Here is a 20053-nt window from a genome sequence, read left to right as displayed (position 1 = left end):
GTAAAATTTTAAAATATTTGTGGTGATCTGTCATTGAACAACCACACTAAAGAATAGAACAGTGGTTACCCTGACATTGTTGTGAAGGGGCCCCCCATAACAGTTCAAGCCTCAGGGCCCAAAAAATGTAGGTCCACCAAGGATCCTAGTATAGTGTCAGTTTTCTTATTTGGGTCCTCAGATTAAAAGGTTTAAGAATCTCTGACCCAAACTTTACAGTATGTTAATATTTCTCTAGCACTGCATTTTACTTGCAAATTTCCACAATAATCAGCTGTCATGTTTGGATGCAGCCAACAATTGTAGCTTGAGACTTTTCCACAGATTTAAAACAAAAAAAAAGTATTTTATTTGACGTGTATTTTAATAAATGTAAACTCCAGTTAGCCACAGGCCCTCCACATCTGTCAACTAACAATAATACAGATATCTTTTCATCACTTGAGCTGGAACCTGCTGTTTATGAAGGCAACTTCAGGTAGGTCATACAGTAAAAAGGTATCAAAAACAGGTTTTATGTACACTACTAATACACGGACACTCTTAAAAATAGTGTGTTTTTTCATGGTTCTTTATTGGGTTGTGTGGTTCCTCAGAGTCATCGTATGGCAGTGTACCATTCCATTCTTTGAAGGGTTCTCTGCATATGTACTTGGTTCTTATTGCTTTGAAAACTTCCTAATATGTAGAAAAATAAAGTAAAATATTTAATGTGTGGTAGGCTACCTAGCATGACATAACAGATAGGTAAGAAAACCTGGACTTAGCCTGTGTTACTGGACATATGCAAGAATAGTCCTTTTAAAATAATGATTTACTGGTATTTCACAAATCTCATCAATTTGTGGTTATTCATGGATCTAAATAAACAAAGGTTCTGTCTGAAACCTTCATGTGGACGGGCTCTATGGCATTACTCTGAAGAACCACACGGGCAACTTTAAGACTGGAATTAATTGTTAATACTGATATTTCTGAAAATAACTGTTAAAAACTCTGAAATAGACAAGTATAATAACACTTTCATAAGTGATTAGAATTTATTTAAATGTTCCAAATTTAAAACCTGCTTACAAAGTCTCCCAGAAGGACCTTCATGTTACATCATGCATACATTTGCTTGCTTGATGCAGTCAGCCTGATCCGCGATGATCTGATAATGAGCGACTGTGCGAAAGAAAAGCGACACTTCTTCAGGCTGAGCATCTGAACTTACCTGTGATTTCACGGTAATACGAATCCCAATTTGAAAATGACCATTCGTGAGAAAACAGGTACAGACCCAAGTAAGACATAAAGTTCCTCAGGCGCATCTGAAAATCCATCGTGTCCGTGTGCAGGCTGAGGACAGTAGGCACGTAGGAGGGGGGTGCGGGCATCTGTCCACACATTATCTCTATGCTGTTACCCCGGAACGAGTAGATAAAGGGAATCCCAAGTTTCTCTGCCACTAATTCCCCACACGGGATTAGTGGATCTGACAGAAGAACGTCGAAGTGCGAGTGTCGCAGTCTGTCCAGCAGCTCCTCGTTACGGAGCACTCCGTCACACATCTGTTTATTGAGCTCCGCGGTTTTCGTAATAAACTCCCGCAACTTCAAAATAAATTGCAATGAGGACAGCGAAGGCGCTTCGTACAAGAATAAATGCAGCGCGTCATTTATTAGTTTGAGACTGGATTCCAGTGAAAAGGAAACCTCGAAGATTTCCGCCTTGAAGCGGCCGGTGTCGTTAAAGTGCGGCGACGCCGAACAGTGCAGAAGGGTGACATTGTGACCCCTGCCTTCTAGCGCCTCTAAAACGACTTTCATATTAATCCAGTGGCTGTACTCCGTGGGCCACACCAGTATGTTTCCAGACAGGGCGGGCTCGGACACGAATAACTGTAGCAAAAGAAAGGATAAGATTCGCACGGCAGGCCTCATTGCTAAAGCTTCTCTTGTAGTTAACAAAGTACAGTACTTCCGTTTTAAGACCGGAGTGTCAGGTTGGCCCAATCGACTGTTTTTTTCTACTTACTCTGGTGACCTTTGTACGAACTCACTGTGTGCAACGTCAAAGAGAACGGCGGCGCACACAGTGTAGGTCAGTACTGTAGTAACTGACAAAAATCCATCCATCCATTTTCCAACCCGCTGAATCCGAACACAGGGTCACGGGGGTCTGCCGGAGCCAATCCCAGCCAACACAGGGCACAAGGCAGGAACCAATCCCGGGGAGGGTGCCAACCCACCGCAGGACACACACAAACACACCCATACACCAAGCACACACTAGGGCCAATTTAGGATCGCCAATCCACCTAACCTGCATGTCTTTGGACTGTGGGAGGAAACCGGAGCGCCCGGAGGAAACCCACGCAGACAAGGGGAGAACATGCAAACTCCACGCAGGGAGGACCCGGGAAGTGAACCCGGGTCTCCTAACTGCGAGGCAGCAGCGCTACCACTGCGCCACCGTGCTGCCCACTGACAAAAATACTCATTCAAATTACATTGATTTTCAACACATCTTGTCTGATGTATTTTTGGTTTAATATGATTAAAAAATACGAAATCTATGTTTTAACATAACCTGGTTTGTATTTGATCTTATTCAGTTTGAAGATTATAGTCAGATCAAATTAATGTCTACTGACTACAAAATCCTGCATCTCCCCATAGTTGTGCAGATTAACTTAAATCAAGGGTGATCAACGTCGTCATGGAGGTCTGCAGTGGCTGGGTTTTTGTTCCAACCCAGTTATTTAATTAGAAAACAATCCTTGCCAAAAACAGATCTTATTTAATATCATGACTTGTTACTGTTTTAACTCTGCAATGTAAGGTATATTTTAAATGGTAGATTTTTTCTTTTCTAATGATACCATTCTAATGATTTGAAGTCTAAAACAATAATTTTCAGTTCTTCAGTACCTGACTAACTCAAACACAGCACAACAAATACACACAGGTGTAAATGGTAACAAGCTAGAACTATGGGTTCCTTGGTTGTTTGCACCTAATTGCTACTAAAGAGTATTTAAAAATAGTGAATGTAGCTGTTTAAGATTAAAATAAAAAATTAAGGGTACAAAATCTTAACAAGTGAGACAACTAAAATGAAATGGAAAAATGTCACTTGGGCAATGAGAGCTTCATCAGCAATAAATGATTTCTCATGAAGCAACTTGGTTTGATCAAAAATATGCAGCCGTCGAGGACCAAGTTGCCTACCCCTGATTTAAAGGGTCTGAGTCTTAAATAACAAATCAATTAAATTAACTAGCAGCAAATATTGGTTATTAATAAATTGTTTAGAATGAAGACGTGGAGCCATTGTAGCCCTCCATGTTTGGAGATGGGCACCCCTGTCTTAACTGATGATTCCAGAGTGGCCCAGTCTGAATCTTGGGATGTGCGTTAGCTGACCCCACAATAGACTGGTGACGGTCCAGGTCTGATTGCTGCCTTATGCCGCAATTCCATTAGTGTTGATTTGAGAAAGTCACTTGGTACAGCTATAAGTACTGAAAATTTTAAGTAAAACCTCTCCAGTGGATTATCTAAAGAGATAATAAGTTTGCATTTTTATGCACATTTGTGACCCATTTGCAGTACATTTGAGGATGATGAATGTAAACTTGTTTAGCAATGATTCAATTTAATTCCACCTCTCAATGTAAAAGAGTAGTACTATTAAATGGTCAGTGCTGTTCTGATTCCCAGGATCCCTAATCTGTTATTCATTTTTCTTTATTGATTCAATGGTTTGTGTTTACATTTTTTGTTACTTGCTTTAGAGTCAACTTAGCTTTCATGTTGATGTTTATATTGCTTGATACCTGAAACAACCTATGTTTTATATCAACGTTAGTCTGAGTGTCTGGGCTTGCGAGTGCCCTGGATAAAAACCAAGATCCAGGCCTTTAACGACCTCTTGGGCACAGCCATCAACAGTGTGTCTGTTTGCAGAGAGAGTGTCAACCTTGTTGAGAGGTTTACTTACCTTGGCAGTGACATTCATGTCTCTGGTGACTCTTCCTATGAAGTTAGTAGATGGATTGGAAGGGCATGGGGGGGTCATGAGGTCGCTGGAAAGTGGTGTGTGGTGCTCCCGATATCTATCTATGCAAAAGGACGAAAGTCCAAGTCTTTAGAGTCCTGGTGCTTCCTGTCTTGCTATATGGTTGCGAGACATGGATGCTATCCAGTGACCTGAGATGAAGACTGGACTCCTTTGGTACTGTGTCTCTCTGGAAAATCGTTCGGTACCATTGGTTTGACTTTGTGTCGAATTTGCGGTTCCTCATGGAGTCCTGAATGAGGCACATTACCAGCATTGTGAGGGAGCATCAGTTACGGCACTACGGCCATGTGCCGCGTTTCCCCGAGGGTAATCCAGATTGTAAGATCCTCATTGTTGGGAACCCAAGTGACTGGACCAGGCCAAGGGGTTGCCCATGTAACACATGGCTGCGGCAAGATAGAGGGTCACTTCCGGAGGGTGGGACTGGACCGTGTGTCTGCCTGGGGGGGTTGCCAACCAGGATCCTGAATTGTTTCGTCGTGTAGTGGGTGTGGCAATGCATTGTACCAGTGCATGCTCTCCAACTTGACTTGTTACTTCTATTATATGGTATGTTTGATTGTTCAAGTTGTACTGTGATGTGTACTAAGCCGTTTCCTATCCCAGTGACAAAAGGGGCACTGAAAAGGTGCAATCAATCACAGGGTTCACCAAAATATACTGAGCCAATAGAGAACTGGCAATTTACATGTGTTTGGTACTTCTCTTTACAAAAGTATATTTTATGTGCTTGTGTAAGGCAATGATATAAAATATAACACTTTTTAATTGGAGTATATCATCAAGTCAATGAAACTTCTGGGCTATTGATCTGGTCAGTTAAGTAGCAGAGGGGGCTGTTAATCAGTTTCAGCTGCTTTGGTGTTAATGAAATTAACAACAGGTGCACTAGTGGGACAATAATGAGACGACCCCCAAAACAGCAATGGTTTAACAGGGGTAGACCACTGACATTTTTCTCTCCTCATCTTTTCTGACTTTTTTCCACTTGTTTTGCATTTGGCTATGGTCAATGTCACTACTGCTAGCATGAGGCGATACCTGGACCCTACAGAGGTTGCACAGGTAGTCCAACTTCTCCAGGATGGCACATCAATACGTGCCATTGCCAGAAGGTTTGCTGTGTCTTCCAGCACAGTCTCAAGGGCATGGAGGAGATTCCAGGAGACAAGCAGTTACTCTAGGAGAGCTGGACAGGGCCGTAGAAGGTCCTTAACCCATCAGCAGGACCGGTATCTGCTCCTTTGGGCAATTAGGAACAGGATGAGCACTGCCAGAGTCTGACAAAATGACCTCCAGTGGGCCACTGGTGTGAATGTCTCTGACCAAACAATCTGAAATAGACTTCATGAGGATGGTCTGAGGTCTCAACGTACTGTAGTAGGCCCTGTGCTAACTGTCCGGCACTGTGGAGCTCAATTGGCATTTGCCATAGAATAGCAGAATTGGCAGGTCCACCACTGGTGCCCTGTGCTTTTCACAGATGAGAGCAGGTTCACCCTGAGCACATGTGCAAGACGTGAAAAGGTCTGGAGAAGCCGTGGAGAATGTTATGCTGCCTGTAACATTGTTCAGCATGACCGGTTTGGTGGTGGGTCAGTGTGATGGTCTGTTAAGGCATATCCATGGAGGGACGCACATACCTCAACAGGCTAGACAACGGCACCTTGACTGCCAATAGGTATCGGGATGAAATCCTTGGACCCATTGTCAGACCCTATGCTGGTGCAGTGGGTCCTGGGTTTCTCCTGGTGCATGACAATGCCCGGCCTCATGTGGCGATAGTATGCAGGCAGTTCCTGGATGATGAAGTAATTGATACCGCTGACCAGCTTCCACGCTCGCCTGAACTAAATCCAATAGAACACCGCTGGGACATTATGTTTCAGTCCATCTGACGCTGCCAGGATGTAACTCAGTCTGTCCGGGAGCTCAGTGATGCCCTGGTCCAGATCTGGGAGGAGATCCCCCAGGACACCATCCATTGTCTCATTAGAAGCATGCCCTGACGTTGTCAGGCATGCATACACGCAAGTGGGGGTCATACAAACTACTGAGTACAATTTTTGGGTTGCTGTAATGAAATTTCGGCAAAATGGACTAGCCTGCCGCATCATTTTTTCACTTTGATTTTCGGGGTGTCTTTGAAATCAGCCCTCTGTAGGTTGATAATTTTCATTTCCATCAAATGATGTGGCATCCTTTAGTTCCTAACACATTACCAAGTCCATATCAGTATAGATATCCAGCATAATTTTTTTCCCATTGAGATCTGATGTGTTTTCAAAGTGTTCCTTTAATTTTTTGAGCAGTTTATATATCCCTTCAGAACTGCTGTTGAATCTATGCCAAAGAATTACAAGGTGCTGGAAACATTCCTCTGGGACTTTGGTCCATATATTGACACAATAACATCATGTAGTTACTGCAGATATGTAGGCTGCACATTCATGATGTGAATCTCCTGTTCCACCACATCCCAAAGGTGCTCTTTTGGATTGAGATCTGGTGACGTTGGAGGCCATTTGAGTACAGTGAACTTATTGTCATGTTCAAGAAACCAGTTTGAAATGATCTGAGATTTGTGACATGGTGTGTTATCCTGCTGGAAAAATACATCAGATGGGTACACTGCGGTCATAAAGGGATGGACACGGTCACCTGTGGCATTTAAACAATGATCATTTGCTACTACGGGGCCCACAGTGTGTCACGAAATTATCCCCCACATTATTAAAGCACCCCCAGCAGCCTGAATATATATACACTGTATATTATATATATACATTTTCAGAAATTCATTTCAGCCGCTTGTATTCGCGATCTCGTTCTTTCGGTCACTACCCATAGCTCATGACCATAGGTGAGGGTAGGAACATAGATCGACTGGTAAATTGAGAGCTTTGCCTTACGGCTCAGCTCCTTTTTCACCACGACAGACCGATGCAGAGCCCGCATCACTGTGGATGCCGCACCGATCCGCCTGTCGATCTCCCGCTCTATTCTTCCCTCACTCGTGAACAAGATCCCGAGATTCTTGAACTCCTCCACTTGGGGCAGGATCTCGCTACCAACCCTGAAAGGGCATTCCACCCTTTTTCGGCTGAGGACCATGGTCTTGGATTTGGAGGTGCTGATTCCCATCCCAGCCGTTTCACACTCAGCTGTGAACCGATCTAGAGAGAGCTGAAGATCACGGCCTCATGAAGCAAACAGGACAACATCATCTGCAAAAAGCAGTGACCCAATCCTGAATCCACCAAACCGGACCCCCTCAATGCCCTGGCTGCGCCTAGAAATTCTGTCCATAAAAGTTATGAACAGAATCGGTGACAAAGGGCAGCCCTGGCGGAGTCCAACTCTCACTGGAAATGGGTTCGACTTACTGCCGGCAATGCGGACCAAGCTCTGATACAGATCGTACAGGGACCGAACAGCCCTTATCAAGGGGGTGCGGTACCCCATACTCCCGGAGCACCCCCCACAGGATTCCCCGAGAGACATGGTCGAACGCCTTTTCCAAGTCCACAGAACACATGTGGACTGGTTGGGCAAACTCCCATGCACCCTCCAAGACCCTGCTAAGGGTGTAGAGCTGGTCCACTGTTCCACGACCAGGATGAAAACCACACTGTTCCTCCTGAATCCGAGGTTCGACTATCCAATGGACCCTCCTCTCCAGGACCTCCGAATAGACTTTTCCAGGGAGGCTGAGGAGTGTGATCCCTCTGTAGTTGGAACACACCCTCCGGTCCCCCTTCTTAAAGAGGGAGACCACCACCCCAGTCTGCCAATCCAGAGGCACTGTCCCTGATGTCCATGCGATGTTGCAGAGGTGTGTCAACCAGGACAGTCCTACAACATCCAGAGCCTTGAGGAACTCCGGGCGTATCTCATCCACCCCCGGGGCCCTGCCACCAAGGAATTTTTTGACCACCTCGGTGACCTCAGTCCCAGAGATGGGGGAGCCCACCTCCGAGTCCCCAGGCTCTGCTTCCTCATTGGAAGGCATGTTAGTGGGATTGAGGAGGTCTTTGAAGTACTCCCCCCACCGACCCACAACGTCCCGAGTCGAGGTCAGCAGTGCACCATCCCCACCTTATACAGTGTTGACACTGCACTGCTTCCCCCTCCTGAGACGCCGGATGGTGGACCAGAATCTCCTCGAAGCCGTCCGAAAGTCGTTCTCCATGGCCTCCCCAAACTCCTCCCACGCCCGAGTTTTTGCCTCAGCAACCACCAAAGCCGCATTCCGCTTGGCCTGCCGGTACCTATCAGCTGCCTCCAGAGTCCCAGAGGACAAAAAGGTCCTGTAGGACTCCCTCTTCAGCTTGACGGCATCCCTCACCGCCGGTGTCCACCAATGGGTTCGGGGATTGCCGCCACGACAGGCACCGACCACCTTACGGCCACAGCTCCGATCAGCCGCCTCAACAATAGAGGCACGGAACATAGCCCATTCAATCTCAATGTCCCCCACCTCCCTCAGGATGTGGTCGAAGTTCTGCCGAAGGTGGGAATTGAAGCAACTTCTGACAGGGGACTCTGTCAGACGTTCCCAGCAGACCCTCACACACGTTTGGGCCTACCAGGCCTGACCGGCATCCTCCCCCACCATCGAAGCCAACCCACCACCAGGTGGTGATCAGTCGACAGCTCCGCCCCTCTCTTCACCCGAGTGTCCAAGACATGTGGCTGCAGGTCCGATGACATGACCACAAAGTCGATCATCGAACTGAGGCCTAGGGTGTCCTGGTGCCAAGTGCACATATGAACACCCCTATGCTTGAACATGGTGTTCGTTATGGACAATCCGTGACGAGCACAGAAGTCCAATAACAAAACACCACTCGGGTTCAGATCGGGGGGGCCATTCCTCCCAATCACGCCCTTCCAGGTCTCACTGTCATTGCCCATGTGAGCATTGAAGTCTCCCAGCAGAACGAGGGAGTCTCCAGAAGGTATGCCCTCTAGCACCTCCTCCAGGGACTCCAAAAAGGGTGGGTACTCCAAACTGCTGTTCGGCACATATGCACAAACAACAATTAGGACCCGTCCCCCCACCCGAAGGCGGAGGGAGGCTACCCTCTCTTCCACCGGGGTAAACCCCAATGAACAGGCTCCAAGTCGGGGGGCAATAAGTATTCCCACACCTGCTCGGCGCCTCTCACCAGGGGCAACTCCAGAGTGGTAGAGAGTCCAGCCCCTCTCAAACAGATTGGTTCCAGAGTCCAAGCTGTGCGTCGAGGTGAGCCCAACTATATCTAGCCGGAACCTCTCAACCTCGCGCACTAGCTCAGGCTCCTTCCCTTTCAGAAAGGTGACATTCCACGTCCCAAGAGCCAGTTTCTGTAGCCGAGGATCAGACCGCCAAGGTCCCCACCTTCGGCCACCATCCAACTCACACTGCACCCGACATCCTTGGCCCCTCCCATAGGTGGTGAGCCCATGGGAAGGGGGACCCACATTACCTCTTCGGGCTGTGCCCGGTCGAGCCCCATGGGTGCAGGCCCGGCCACCAGGTGCTCGCCATCGAGCCCCACCTCCAGGCCTGGCTCCAGAAGGGGGCCCCGGTGACCCTCCGGGCTAGGGAAAACGTTGTCCAAAGGTTTGATTCATCATTGGAGGTTTGTTGAACCACACTTTGTCTCATCCTTCACCTAGGACCAGTTTGCCTTGGGTGGCCCTACCAGGGGCATAAATCCCCGGACAACAGAGCTCCTAGGATCATTGGGACACACAAACCCCTCCACCACGATAAGGTGGCAGTTCAAGGAGGGGTATTTGTAATAAGTTAAAGTAAAACACATTTCAGTGTTAGAACATTATTGTCTGCCTATGGCAAGAAAAAAAATAATACAAGTTTGGATATTCAATTGATGAAAAACATAAAATAGAAAAACTTGAGTGAAAGACAAAAATAAGTGAAAATTATAAACATATAATAATGACAATATATACTTAAATTTCACATTATTCTTATCGATTACCTGTTTCAATTCAAAATAATACACTTTCCTGTAAAATTTTGTTTAGCACGGACTATACAAAAATGCCAAGTCACTAGGAAAAGCAGGAATGTTTTACTCCTGTGCAATTATATATAGCATGTTTGAGTAAGCAGCTCCAGTAACCTTATAATATTAGTCAGTCAGTCATTATCTCAACCCGCTATATCCTAACACAGGGTCACGGGAGGTCTGCTGGAGCCAATCCCAGCCAACACATGGTGCAAGGCAGGAACAAATCCTGGGTAGGGTGCCACCGCAGGGCACGCACACACACACACCAAGCACACACTAGGGACAATTTAGGATCGCCAATGCACCTAACCTGCATGTCTTTGGACTGTGGGAGGAAACCCACGCAGACACAGGGAGAACATGCAAACTCCACACTGGGAAGACCCAGAAAGTGAACCTGGGTCCCCTAACTGTGAGGCAGCAGCGCTACCACTGCGCCACCATGCTGCCCAATTATATTAGTATTATTACTTATTATTGACTGATATTTTTATCCAAGGTGACTTACAACATTTGAGATATAATTGGTTATATTTCTTTTGTTTTTCCAATTGGATCACACGCAGGCGACTTGCTCATGGTCACAAACCGCAAAAACCCTACAAATAATGTATATATGAGGGACTTTCAAAAGGTTTCCGCACTTTCTTTTAGCTCATTATTAAGAATTTCAAAACCAAATTACATCACATTTCTATATAGTCACAGCTGGTTAACACAGCTAGTACTAAAATATAAGATACAGGATATTAAATCACAAGTTGGCTGTATTGGCTGACAATGGTTTTACCTTTAGAAAATATTAAAAATTCAATCTTGGATTTACTTTCAATCGCTTCATTATTCACAAATAAGGTCACAGTTAAAAATGTTCACACTCCTTGTATTGTCTTGAAGGTTGTGTGCCTCAGTTGTCTGAATGTTTACTACCTGCTGCAGTAGACTGCATATTACACTATGGCATTTCAGCGTTGTGAAACCTGTCATTTCATCATAAATTAAAAATAAATGGACTTATCCAGGTAGCCATGAAAATCATTACAAAACAACAAAACTATTCTCTAAAAGCACTCTATGAACAAGCCATCTTCAGGCAAACCCAGAAAAATATCTCTTATCCTATACATGCTTTGCACTTTTATACTTCTTTTATGTTGTAACAATGTTTCAAAATCCACCCTAACAATGGGTAATAAAGTTATTTTACATTATCTTAATTACACTTGTGGTAGGTGGTCATAAAGTTGAACAGGTGGCCCTGACTTTTCTTATTACAAGTTCTCAAAGTGCAGACCGCATTACAAACTAGTAAAGGCATCCAGTGGAGTAAATTTTTACATGAAATAAAATGATATTTTCAAACCTGCTTAATCCAGTTAAGGGCCATGGATGTCTGGTGTCTCTCCCAGTAGCCTCAGGCGCAAGGCAGGAACCAACCCTAGATATGTGGCACTGTTCCACTGCATGCACAATAACAACACACATATTGGGAAATATAGCAGTAGTAGTAGTGGAAGAACTGTCATGTGTACAGAGTACGGTGACATTTTAGAAATTTCTGAAAGAACTGGGCTTTTCAAAAATGTATTACTCAGTAACTATCCTATGAACATGTTTTTTGCACTGTACTTTTGAACACTGTTTTAGTGTTTTAAATAAAAGCACTTTTGCGCCTGCCCCTTGCTTTGTGTGTTGTTTCCTCATCTGCAAGGCTCATCTCTTGGGTACGTTATCAGCGGTAGTGGGTTCAAGAGCCTCCCTAAAGTAACTGGGAGTGTGAAGCCGACCCACTCCATCACATTGGAGCCCTGAAGCTTAAGCTTCATTACTTTTATATTAGATCCGCCCCTAACTGGGACCCAAAAAGTGTATTATCACCATACGGAGAGCAGATTCATACATTGACAAATAACAATTGCCATGTAATAAAAACAGTAAAGTTTTTGTTTCCATTCAAGAATATTTCTCATATGAATATTACTAAAAGAGAAAAGTGGAACACAAACATATTGTTAATAAAACAATTTTCATCAAGAACAGGCACAAGATTTCTGAGGTATATCACTGACAGAGCTGAAGCTTAGTAAGATTTAGTAAAGCTATGAGAAATTAATGCTTCTTTATAAGACCAGGAGTACAGTGCAAGGAAAAGATGAATTTTTGATAGTTTTTAATGTCTATACTTTACCTGTGTTTGAATCACATGCCTAGGTCATTATCTATGTGGAGATTTTTCTCCCTCTGTCTAGGTATGTTTTCTGTAAGGCACTCTAGTTCTTCTTTCATATCCACAGGTCTGTCACACCCTCGACCCTCTGCAGTTCGCATACCAGGAGAAGGTGGGAGCGGAGGATGCCATCATCTACATGCTACACCGATCCCTCTTCCACTTGGACAGAGGCAGTGGTGCAGTAAGAATTATGTTTCTGGACTTCTCTAGCACCTTCAACACCATCCAACCTCTGCTCCTTAGGGACAAGCTGACAGAGATGGAAGTAGATTCATACCTGGTAGCATGGATCCTTGACTATCTTAAAGACAGACCTCAGTATGTGTGTCTCAGGAACTGCAGGTCTGACATTATGGTCAGCAACACAGGAGCGCCGCAGGGGACTGTTCAGCCTATATACATCGGACTTCCAATACAACTTGGAGTCCTGCCACGTGCAAAAGTTCACTGACGACACTGCTATTGTGGGCTGCATCAGGAGTGGGCAGGAGGAGGAGTACAGGGACCTAATCAAGGACTTTGTTAAATGGTGCGACTCAAACCACTTACACCTGATCACCAGCAAAACCAAGGAGCTGGTGGTGGATTTTAGGAGGCCCAGACCCCTCATGGACCCCGTGATCATCAGAGGTGACTGTGTGCAGAGGGTGCAGACCTATAAATACCTGGGAGTGCAGCTGGATGATAAACTGGACTGGACTGCCAATATTGATGCTCTGTGCAAGAAAGGACAGAGCCGACTATACTTCCTTAGAAGGCTGGCATCCTTCAACATCTGCAATAAGATGCTGCAGATGTTCTATCAGACGGTTGTGGTGAGCGCCCTCTACTACGCGGTGGTCTGCTGGGGAGGCAGCATAAAGAAGAGGGATGCCTCAGGCCTGGACAAACTGGTGTGGAAGGCAGGCTCTGTTGCAGGCATGGAGCTGGACAGTTTGACATCCGTGGCAGAGCGACGGGAGCTGAGCAGGCTCCTGTCAGTCATGGAGAATCCACTGCATCCACTGAACAGTGTCATCTCCAGACAGAAGAGCAGCTTCAGCAACAGACTGCTGTCAATGTCCTGCTCCACTGACAGACTGAGGAGATCATTCCTCCACCACACTATGCGACTCTTCAATTCCACCCAGGGGGGTAAACGTTAACATTATTAACATTATTGTCTGTCTGTATACCTGCATTGTTATCACTCTTTAATTTAATATTGTTTTTTGTATCGGTTATGTTGCTGCTGGAGTATGTGAATTTCCCCTTAAGATTAATAAAGTATCTGTCTATCTATCTAAAGACATGCAGATTCAGCTAATTGGCAACTCTGAATTGGCCCTGTGTAGGTGTATGTATGAGTGGGTCAGACACCCCATCCAGAGCTGTGTCTTGCCTTGTATCCAGTGCTGCTGAGATAGACTCCAGCTCCCTATAGCTCTGAATTGATTTTATCAGATTTTAGATTGTTATCATTAATTGTATTAACCCTTGTATCACTGTGTTACCCTTTTCTTTAAATAATAAGTGATGCTTTCCTCGGTAGTTATGAAACGTTACATAACATTGGTGGGCTCCAACAGTGAGCATCTTGGTTGCACACCGATATTGTCACAACTGTCAAATGTGAAAAGTTTGAAGGGTATTTTAATAAATGTAAACTCCAGTTGGCCACAGGCCCTCCACATCTGTCAACTAACAATTGTACAGGAATCTTTTCATCACTTGAGCTGGAATCTGCTGTTTATAAAGGCAACTTCAGGGAGCTCATAAAGTAAAAAGGAATCAAAAAACAGGTTTTATGTACACTACTAATACACGCACACTCTTAAAAATAATGTTTCTTTAATGGCTTTTTATGGTTCTTTATTGGGTTGTGTGGTTCCTCATTGAGTCATCATTTAGCAGCGCACCATTCCATTCTTTGAAGGGTTCTCTGCATATGTACTTCGTTATTTTTGCTTTGAAAACTTCCTAATATGTAGAAAAATAAAGTGAAATTTTTAAGGTATGTTAGGCTACCTAGCACGACATAACAGACAGGTAAGAAAACCTGGACTTTGCCTGTGTTACTGGACATATACAAGAAGAGCCCTTTTAAAATAATGATTTACTGGTATTTCACAAGTCTGTTATCTATTTGTGGTTATTCATATGTCTAAATCAGGGGTGGGCAAATTCATTCCTAGAGGGCTGCAGTGGCTGCAGATTTTTGTTCCAACCCAGTTGCTTAATTAGAAAACAATCCTTGCCAATAATTACATTTCATGACTTGTTAGTGCTTTAACTCTGTCTATGTCAGGTCATTCTCATAGGTTTTTTTTCCTTTCTACGGATATCATCCAAATGATTTGAAGTCTAAAACGTAGGAGTAATACTCAGTCCTTCACTTTTCTCTCTTCACTTTCCTTCCAAGTATTTAATTAAACCAAATAGTGAACAATAAATCCACACAGATGTAAATTGAAACAACCTAAATGGAGAACTGCTGGTCTCTTTTATCATTTGCAGGTAAATTATTGCTAATAAGGGGCAATTAAAAACTGAGAATACAGCTGTTTAAAACTAAATAAGCAATAAGCATTCAAAATTGTAACGAGTGAGACAACTCAAATAAGCAGAAGTGTTACTTGAGCAATAAGTGCGTCTTATTAAGTACCTGGGCTGGAACCAAAACCCACAGCCAGGAATGACTTTGCCCACCCCTGGTCTAAATAAACAAAGGTTCTTTCTGGAACCTTCATGTGGATGGGCCTTTTGGGAACCAGATATGGTTACCCTACGGCAATGCTCTTAAAAACCACTTGGGCAACTTTAGATAGATAGATGCTTTATTAATCCCCAAGGGGAAATTCATAAGACTTTAAGACTGGAATTACATTGTTATTACTGATATTCTTGAAAATGACTGTTAAAAATTCTGAAATAAATGCAGTTATGATAACACTTTGACATGTGATTAGAATTTTTTTAAATGTTCTAAATTTAAAGCTAGCTTACTAAGTCTATCAAAGGACCTTTATGTTATATCATGCATACATTTCCTTACTTGATGCAGTCAGCCTGATCTGTGATGATCTGAGAATGAGCGACTGTGCGAAAGAAAGGCGACACTTCTTCAGGCTGAACATCTGAACTTACCTGTGATTTCGCGGTAATACGAATCCCAATTTGAAAATGTCCATTCGTGAAAAAACAGGTACAGACCCAAGTAATACATGAAGTTCCTCAGGCGCAACTGAAAAGCCATCGTGTCCGTGTGCAGGCTGGGAATAGTGGGCACGTAGGAGGGGGGAGCAGGCAACTGTCCACACAATATCTCTATGCTGTTACCCCCGGAACGAGTAGATAAAGGGAATCCCAAGTTTCTCTGCCACTAATTCTCCGCACGGGATTAGTGGATCTGACAGAAGAACGTCGAAGTGCGAGTGTCGCAGTCTGTCCAGCAGCTCCTCGCTGCGGAGCACTCCGTCACACATCTGCTTATTGAGCTCCGCGGTTTTCGTAATAAACTCCCGTATCTTCAAAATAAATTGCAATGCAGACAGTGAAGGCGCTTCGTACAAGAATAAATGCAACCCATCATTTAATAGTTTGAGACTGGATTCCAGTGAAAAGGAAACCTGGAAGATCTCCGTCTTGAAGCGGCCGGTGTCGTTAAAGTGCGGCGACGCCGAACTGTGCAGCAGTGTGACATTGTGACCCCTGCTTCCCAGCGCTTCTAAAATGACTTTCATATTAATCCAGTGGCTGTGCTCCGTGGGCCACACCAGTATGTTTCCAGACAGGGTGAGCTCGGTCACGAATAACTGTAGCAAAATAAAGGATAAGACTCGCACGGCAGGCCCCATTGATAAAGCTTCCCTTGTAGTTAACACAATACTTCTGTTTTACGCCCGGAATGTCGGATTGGCCCAATCGACGGTTTTTTCTACTTAATCTGGTAACCTTTGTACGAGCTCACTGTGTGCAACGTCAAAGAGAACGGCGGCGCCCACCGTTAAGTTTAGTACTGTAGTAACTGACAAAAATACTAATTAAAATTATAGTGATTTTCAACATATGTTTTCATATGGGGTCAAAATGGGGTCTCTTTTTGAACTGCCTTTCCCACGGTTTCTTCTATTTTTTCCCTACAAGGGTTTTTTTGGGGAGTTTTTCCTTGTCTTTTTAGAGAGTCAAGGCTGGGGGGCTGTCAAGAGGCAGGGCCTGTTAAAGCCCATTGCGGCACCACTTCTGTGATTTTGGGCTATACAAAAATAAATTGTATATATATTTTTCGCCTAATATAATTAAAAATATGAAATCTATGTTTAAACATTATCTGGTTTGTACTTGATCTTAATTTAGTTTGAAGATTATAGTCAGATCAAATAAATGTCTACTGACCACAAAATCCTGCATCTCCCCAAAGTTGTGCAGATTAATTTAAATCAGGGGTAGTCAACGTCGTCATGGAGGGCTGCAGTGGCTGCAGGTTTTTGTTCCAACCCAGTTATTTAATTTGAAAACAATTCTTGCCAATAACAGGTCTTATTTAATATCATGACTCATTACTGTTTTAACTCTGCAATGTAAGGTAATTCTTAAATTGTTGATAATTTTCTTTTTTAATGATACATTCCTAAATGATTTCAAGTCTAAAACAATAAATAATTTTCAGTTCTTCACTTTCTCTTCAGTTTTCTTCTGAGTACTTCACTAAATTAAACAGTGCACGACAGATACACAGAAGCGTAAATAAAAAATAAGCTAGATGGAGAGATGCTGATTCCTTGGTCGTTTGCACCTAATTGCTACTAAAGAGTATTTAAAAATAGTGAATGCAGCTGTTTAATACTAAAATAAGCAATTAAGGGTACAAAATCTTAACAAGTGAAACGACTAAAATGAAACAGAAAAATGTCACTTGGGCAGTAAGAGCTTCATCAGCAATAAATGATTTCTCACGAAGCAACTCGGTTTGATCAAAAATCTGCCGTCGAGGACCAACACAGCCTACCCCGATTTAAAGGGTCTGAGTCTTAAATAGCAAATCAATTAAATTAACTAGCAACAAAATCTGGTTATTAATTAAGAAATTGTTTAGAATGAAAACCTGGAGCCATTGTATCCCTCCATGTTTGGAGATGGGCATCCCTGTCTTAAATGATGATTCCAGAGTGGCCCAGTCTTAATCTTGGGATGTGCGTTAGCTGACCCCACAATAGACTGGTGACGGTCCAGGTCTGATTGCTGCCTTCTGCCAAAATTGCATTAGTGCTGATTTGAGAAAGTTACTTGGCACAGCTGTAAGTACTGAATAATGCTATTAACTTTTATATTTTAAGTAAAACCTCTCCAGTGGATTATTTAAAAAGATAATAAGTTTGCATTTTTATGCACATTTGTGACTCATTGCAGTACATTTCAGCAATGTTTCAATTTAATTCCACCTATTAATGTATAAGAGTAGTACTATTAAATGGTTAGTGCTGTTCTGATTCCCATTATCCCTAATCTGCTTTAGAGTCAACTTAGCTTTCATGTTGATGTTTATGTTGCTTGATACCTGAAACAGCCTATGTTTTATATCAACATGTTACTTCTATAATACGGTAAGTTTGATTGTACAAGTTGTACCATCAAGTGTACTAAGCTGTTTCCTATCCCAGTGGCAACAGGGGCACTGAAAAGGAGCAATTAATCACAGGACTCACTACAATACACTTAGCCAATAGAGAACTGGCAATTTTCATGTCTTTGGTATTTCTCTTTACAAAAATATATTTTATGTGCTTCTGTAAGGCAACGATACAAAATATTTTGATTCAAGATTCCCTGAGGATTTTTAAGGCCACAATCTGTAAGTGATTCTTAAATAAAAGCTATTTTTTTAAATTGATACCATTAACAATTTTGTATAGAGCAGAGTGCAAAAAATAAGTTTCATACGTAAGCAGAAATGCCATGTTATGCAATAAACAGTATAATTTCCTTCTTCCTTTACTTCTATGGATCATATTGACTATCCTATAAAGCCTTGTGATGAAAGTCAAGTGTCAGCGCCTTCCAAATTTTCCATGCTGTTAAAGCTGGCACGTGTAACCTGATTGATTACTGGGCCCAAGAACTGCCCACACATCTACATACAGTATACTGTGTATATTAGAAGGCTGCCACTCACTGGATAGTTTCCCTTTTTCAGACTGTTCTCTGTAAATCCTAGAGAAGGTTGTTACAGAAAAATCACAGTAGATCAACAGTTTCTGAAATATTCAAACCAGCCTGTCTGGCATCAACAACCATGCTATGCTCAAAGTTGCTTAAATCACCTTTCTTCCCCATTCTGATGCTTGGTTTGAGCTTCAGCAGGTGGTCTTTACAATTTCTACAGTCCTAAATGCATTGAAATACTGCCGTGTGATTGGCTAATTACATATTTGTACTAACAAGCAGTTGAACAGGTGTACCTAATAAAGTGACCAGTGTGTGCGTGTGTGTGTATTATATATATATATATATATATATATATATATATATATATATATATATATATATATATATATATATATATATATATATATATATATATTATTATATATATAATCTCCAGAATTGACTATCTGAGTGACTCACTCATTCATCAACAAAAATACTATTTCCTGTTTAGGTAAAATGCTCAAATTTGGCAGGATTATACATCTATGCCAGTAGCAATCCGCTAAGAAACTGCATTTTAATATATCAATATTAATATAAGATACAGGAAATTAAACCACAAGTTGGCTATTATTGGCTGACAATGGTTTTTCCTTTACAAAATATTAAGAATTCGATCTTGGATTTACTTTCAATCGCTTCATTATTCACAAATAAGGTCAAAGTTAAAAATATTCACAATCCTTGTATTGTCTTGAAGCTTGTGTGCCTCAGTTGTCTGAATGTTTACTACCTGCTACAGTAGACTGCATATTAGACTATGGCATCATTTCATCATAAATTGAAAATAAATGGACTTATCTAGGTAGCCATGAAAATCATTACAAAACAACAAAACTATTCTCTAAAAGTACTCTATGAACAAGCTATCTTCAGGCAAACCCAGAAAAATATTTTTTATGCTATACATGCTTTGCACTTTTATACTTATTTTATGTTGTATGTCATGTTGATGGTGTAGACACAATGTTTCAAAATCCACCTTAACAATGGGTAATAAAGTTATTTTACATTATCTTAATTGCACTTTTGGTATGTGGCCATAAAGTTGAACCAGTGTCCCCAACTTTAGTACACACTAATAAACTAAACTAGTAAAGGCATCCAGTGGGGTAAATTTTATCCATCCATTTTCCAACCCGCTGAATCTGAACACAGGGTCACGAGGGGGTAAATTTTATATTAAATAAAATTAAATTTTTAAACCTCCTTAATCCAGTTAAGTGCCATGGATGTCTGGTGTCTCTCCCAGTAGCCTCAGGTGCAAGGCAAGAACCAACCCCTGGGTAAGTGGCACCATTCCACAGCAGCAGTCAATCATGCACAGTAACAATGCACATATTGGGGAATGTAGCAGTAGTGGTAGTATCGTCATCCATATTACTAACCGAGAATGCTAAACCGGATGATGGACGCAGGCACATCCGGCCATGGGCCGTAGCTGCAAAAAGATGTACTGCGCAGGCGCAAAAAGAGTCCGCGAGAGTCGGCTGAGGAGCCGAGAAAAGCGGACAAAAGAGGGCGAGAGAGGCGGATGAGGGGCCGC

At 42.8% G+C, this 20053-nt stretch overlaps 1 protein-coding gene across 5 annotated transcripts in view; it reads right to left on the bottom strand.

Annotated features, from left to right (window-relative positions):
• LOC114654395 (UDP-glucuronosyltransferase 2A1-like) overlaps positions 1-20053 on the bottom strand; it is a 149494-nt gene that overhangs the window by 94101 nt on the left and 35340 nt on the right. Inside the window, exon 2 of one of the 5 annotated variants that reach the window (XM_028804922.2) lies at positions 1217-1553. The exons of 3 other annotated variants lie outside the window; for them this stretch is intronic. In XM_028804922.2, the coding sequence (XP_028660755.2) occupies positions 1217-1553 (337 nt within the window). Of the gene's footprint in view, positions 1-1216; positions 1554-15447; positions 15469-20053 lie in introns of those variants that run through there. One more of the 5 variants, XM_028804923.2, reaches the window with a different exon arrangement.

Source organism: Erpetoichthys calabaricus, chromosome 7, assembly GCF_900747795.2.
Source record: "Erpetoichthys calabaricus chromosome 7, fErpCal1.3, whole genome shotgun sequence".
In the NCBI taxonomy this organism is placed as follows: Eukaryota; Metazoa; Chordata; class Cladistia; order Polypteriformes; family Polypteridae; genus Erpetoichthys; species Erpetoichthys calabaricus.
Note: the sequence above shows the minus strand (reverse complement) of the source record. Positions and strands in the feature narration are given on the sequence as shown.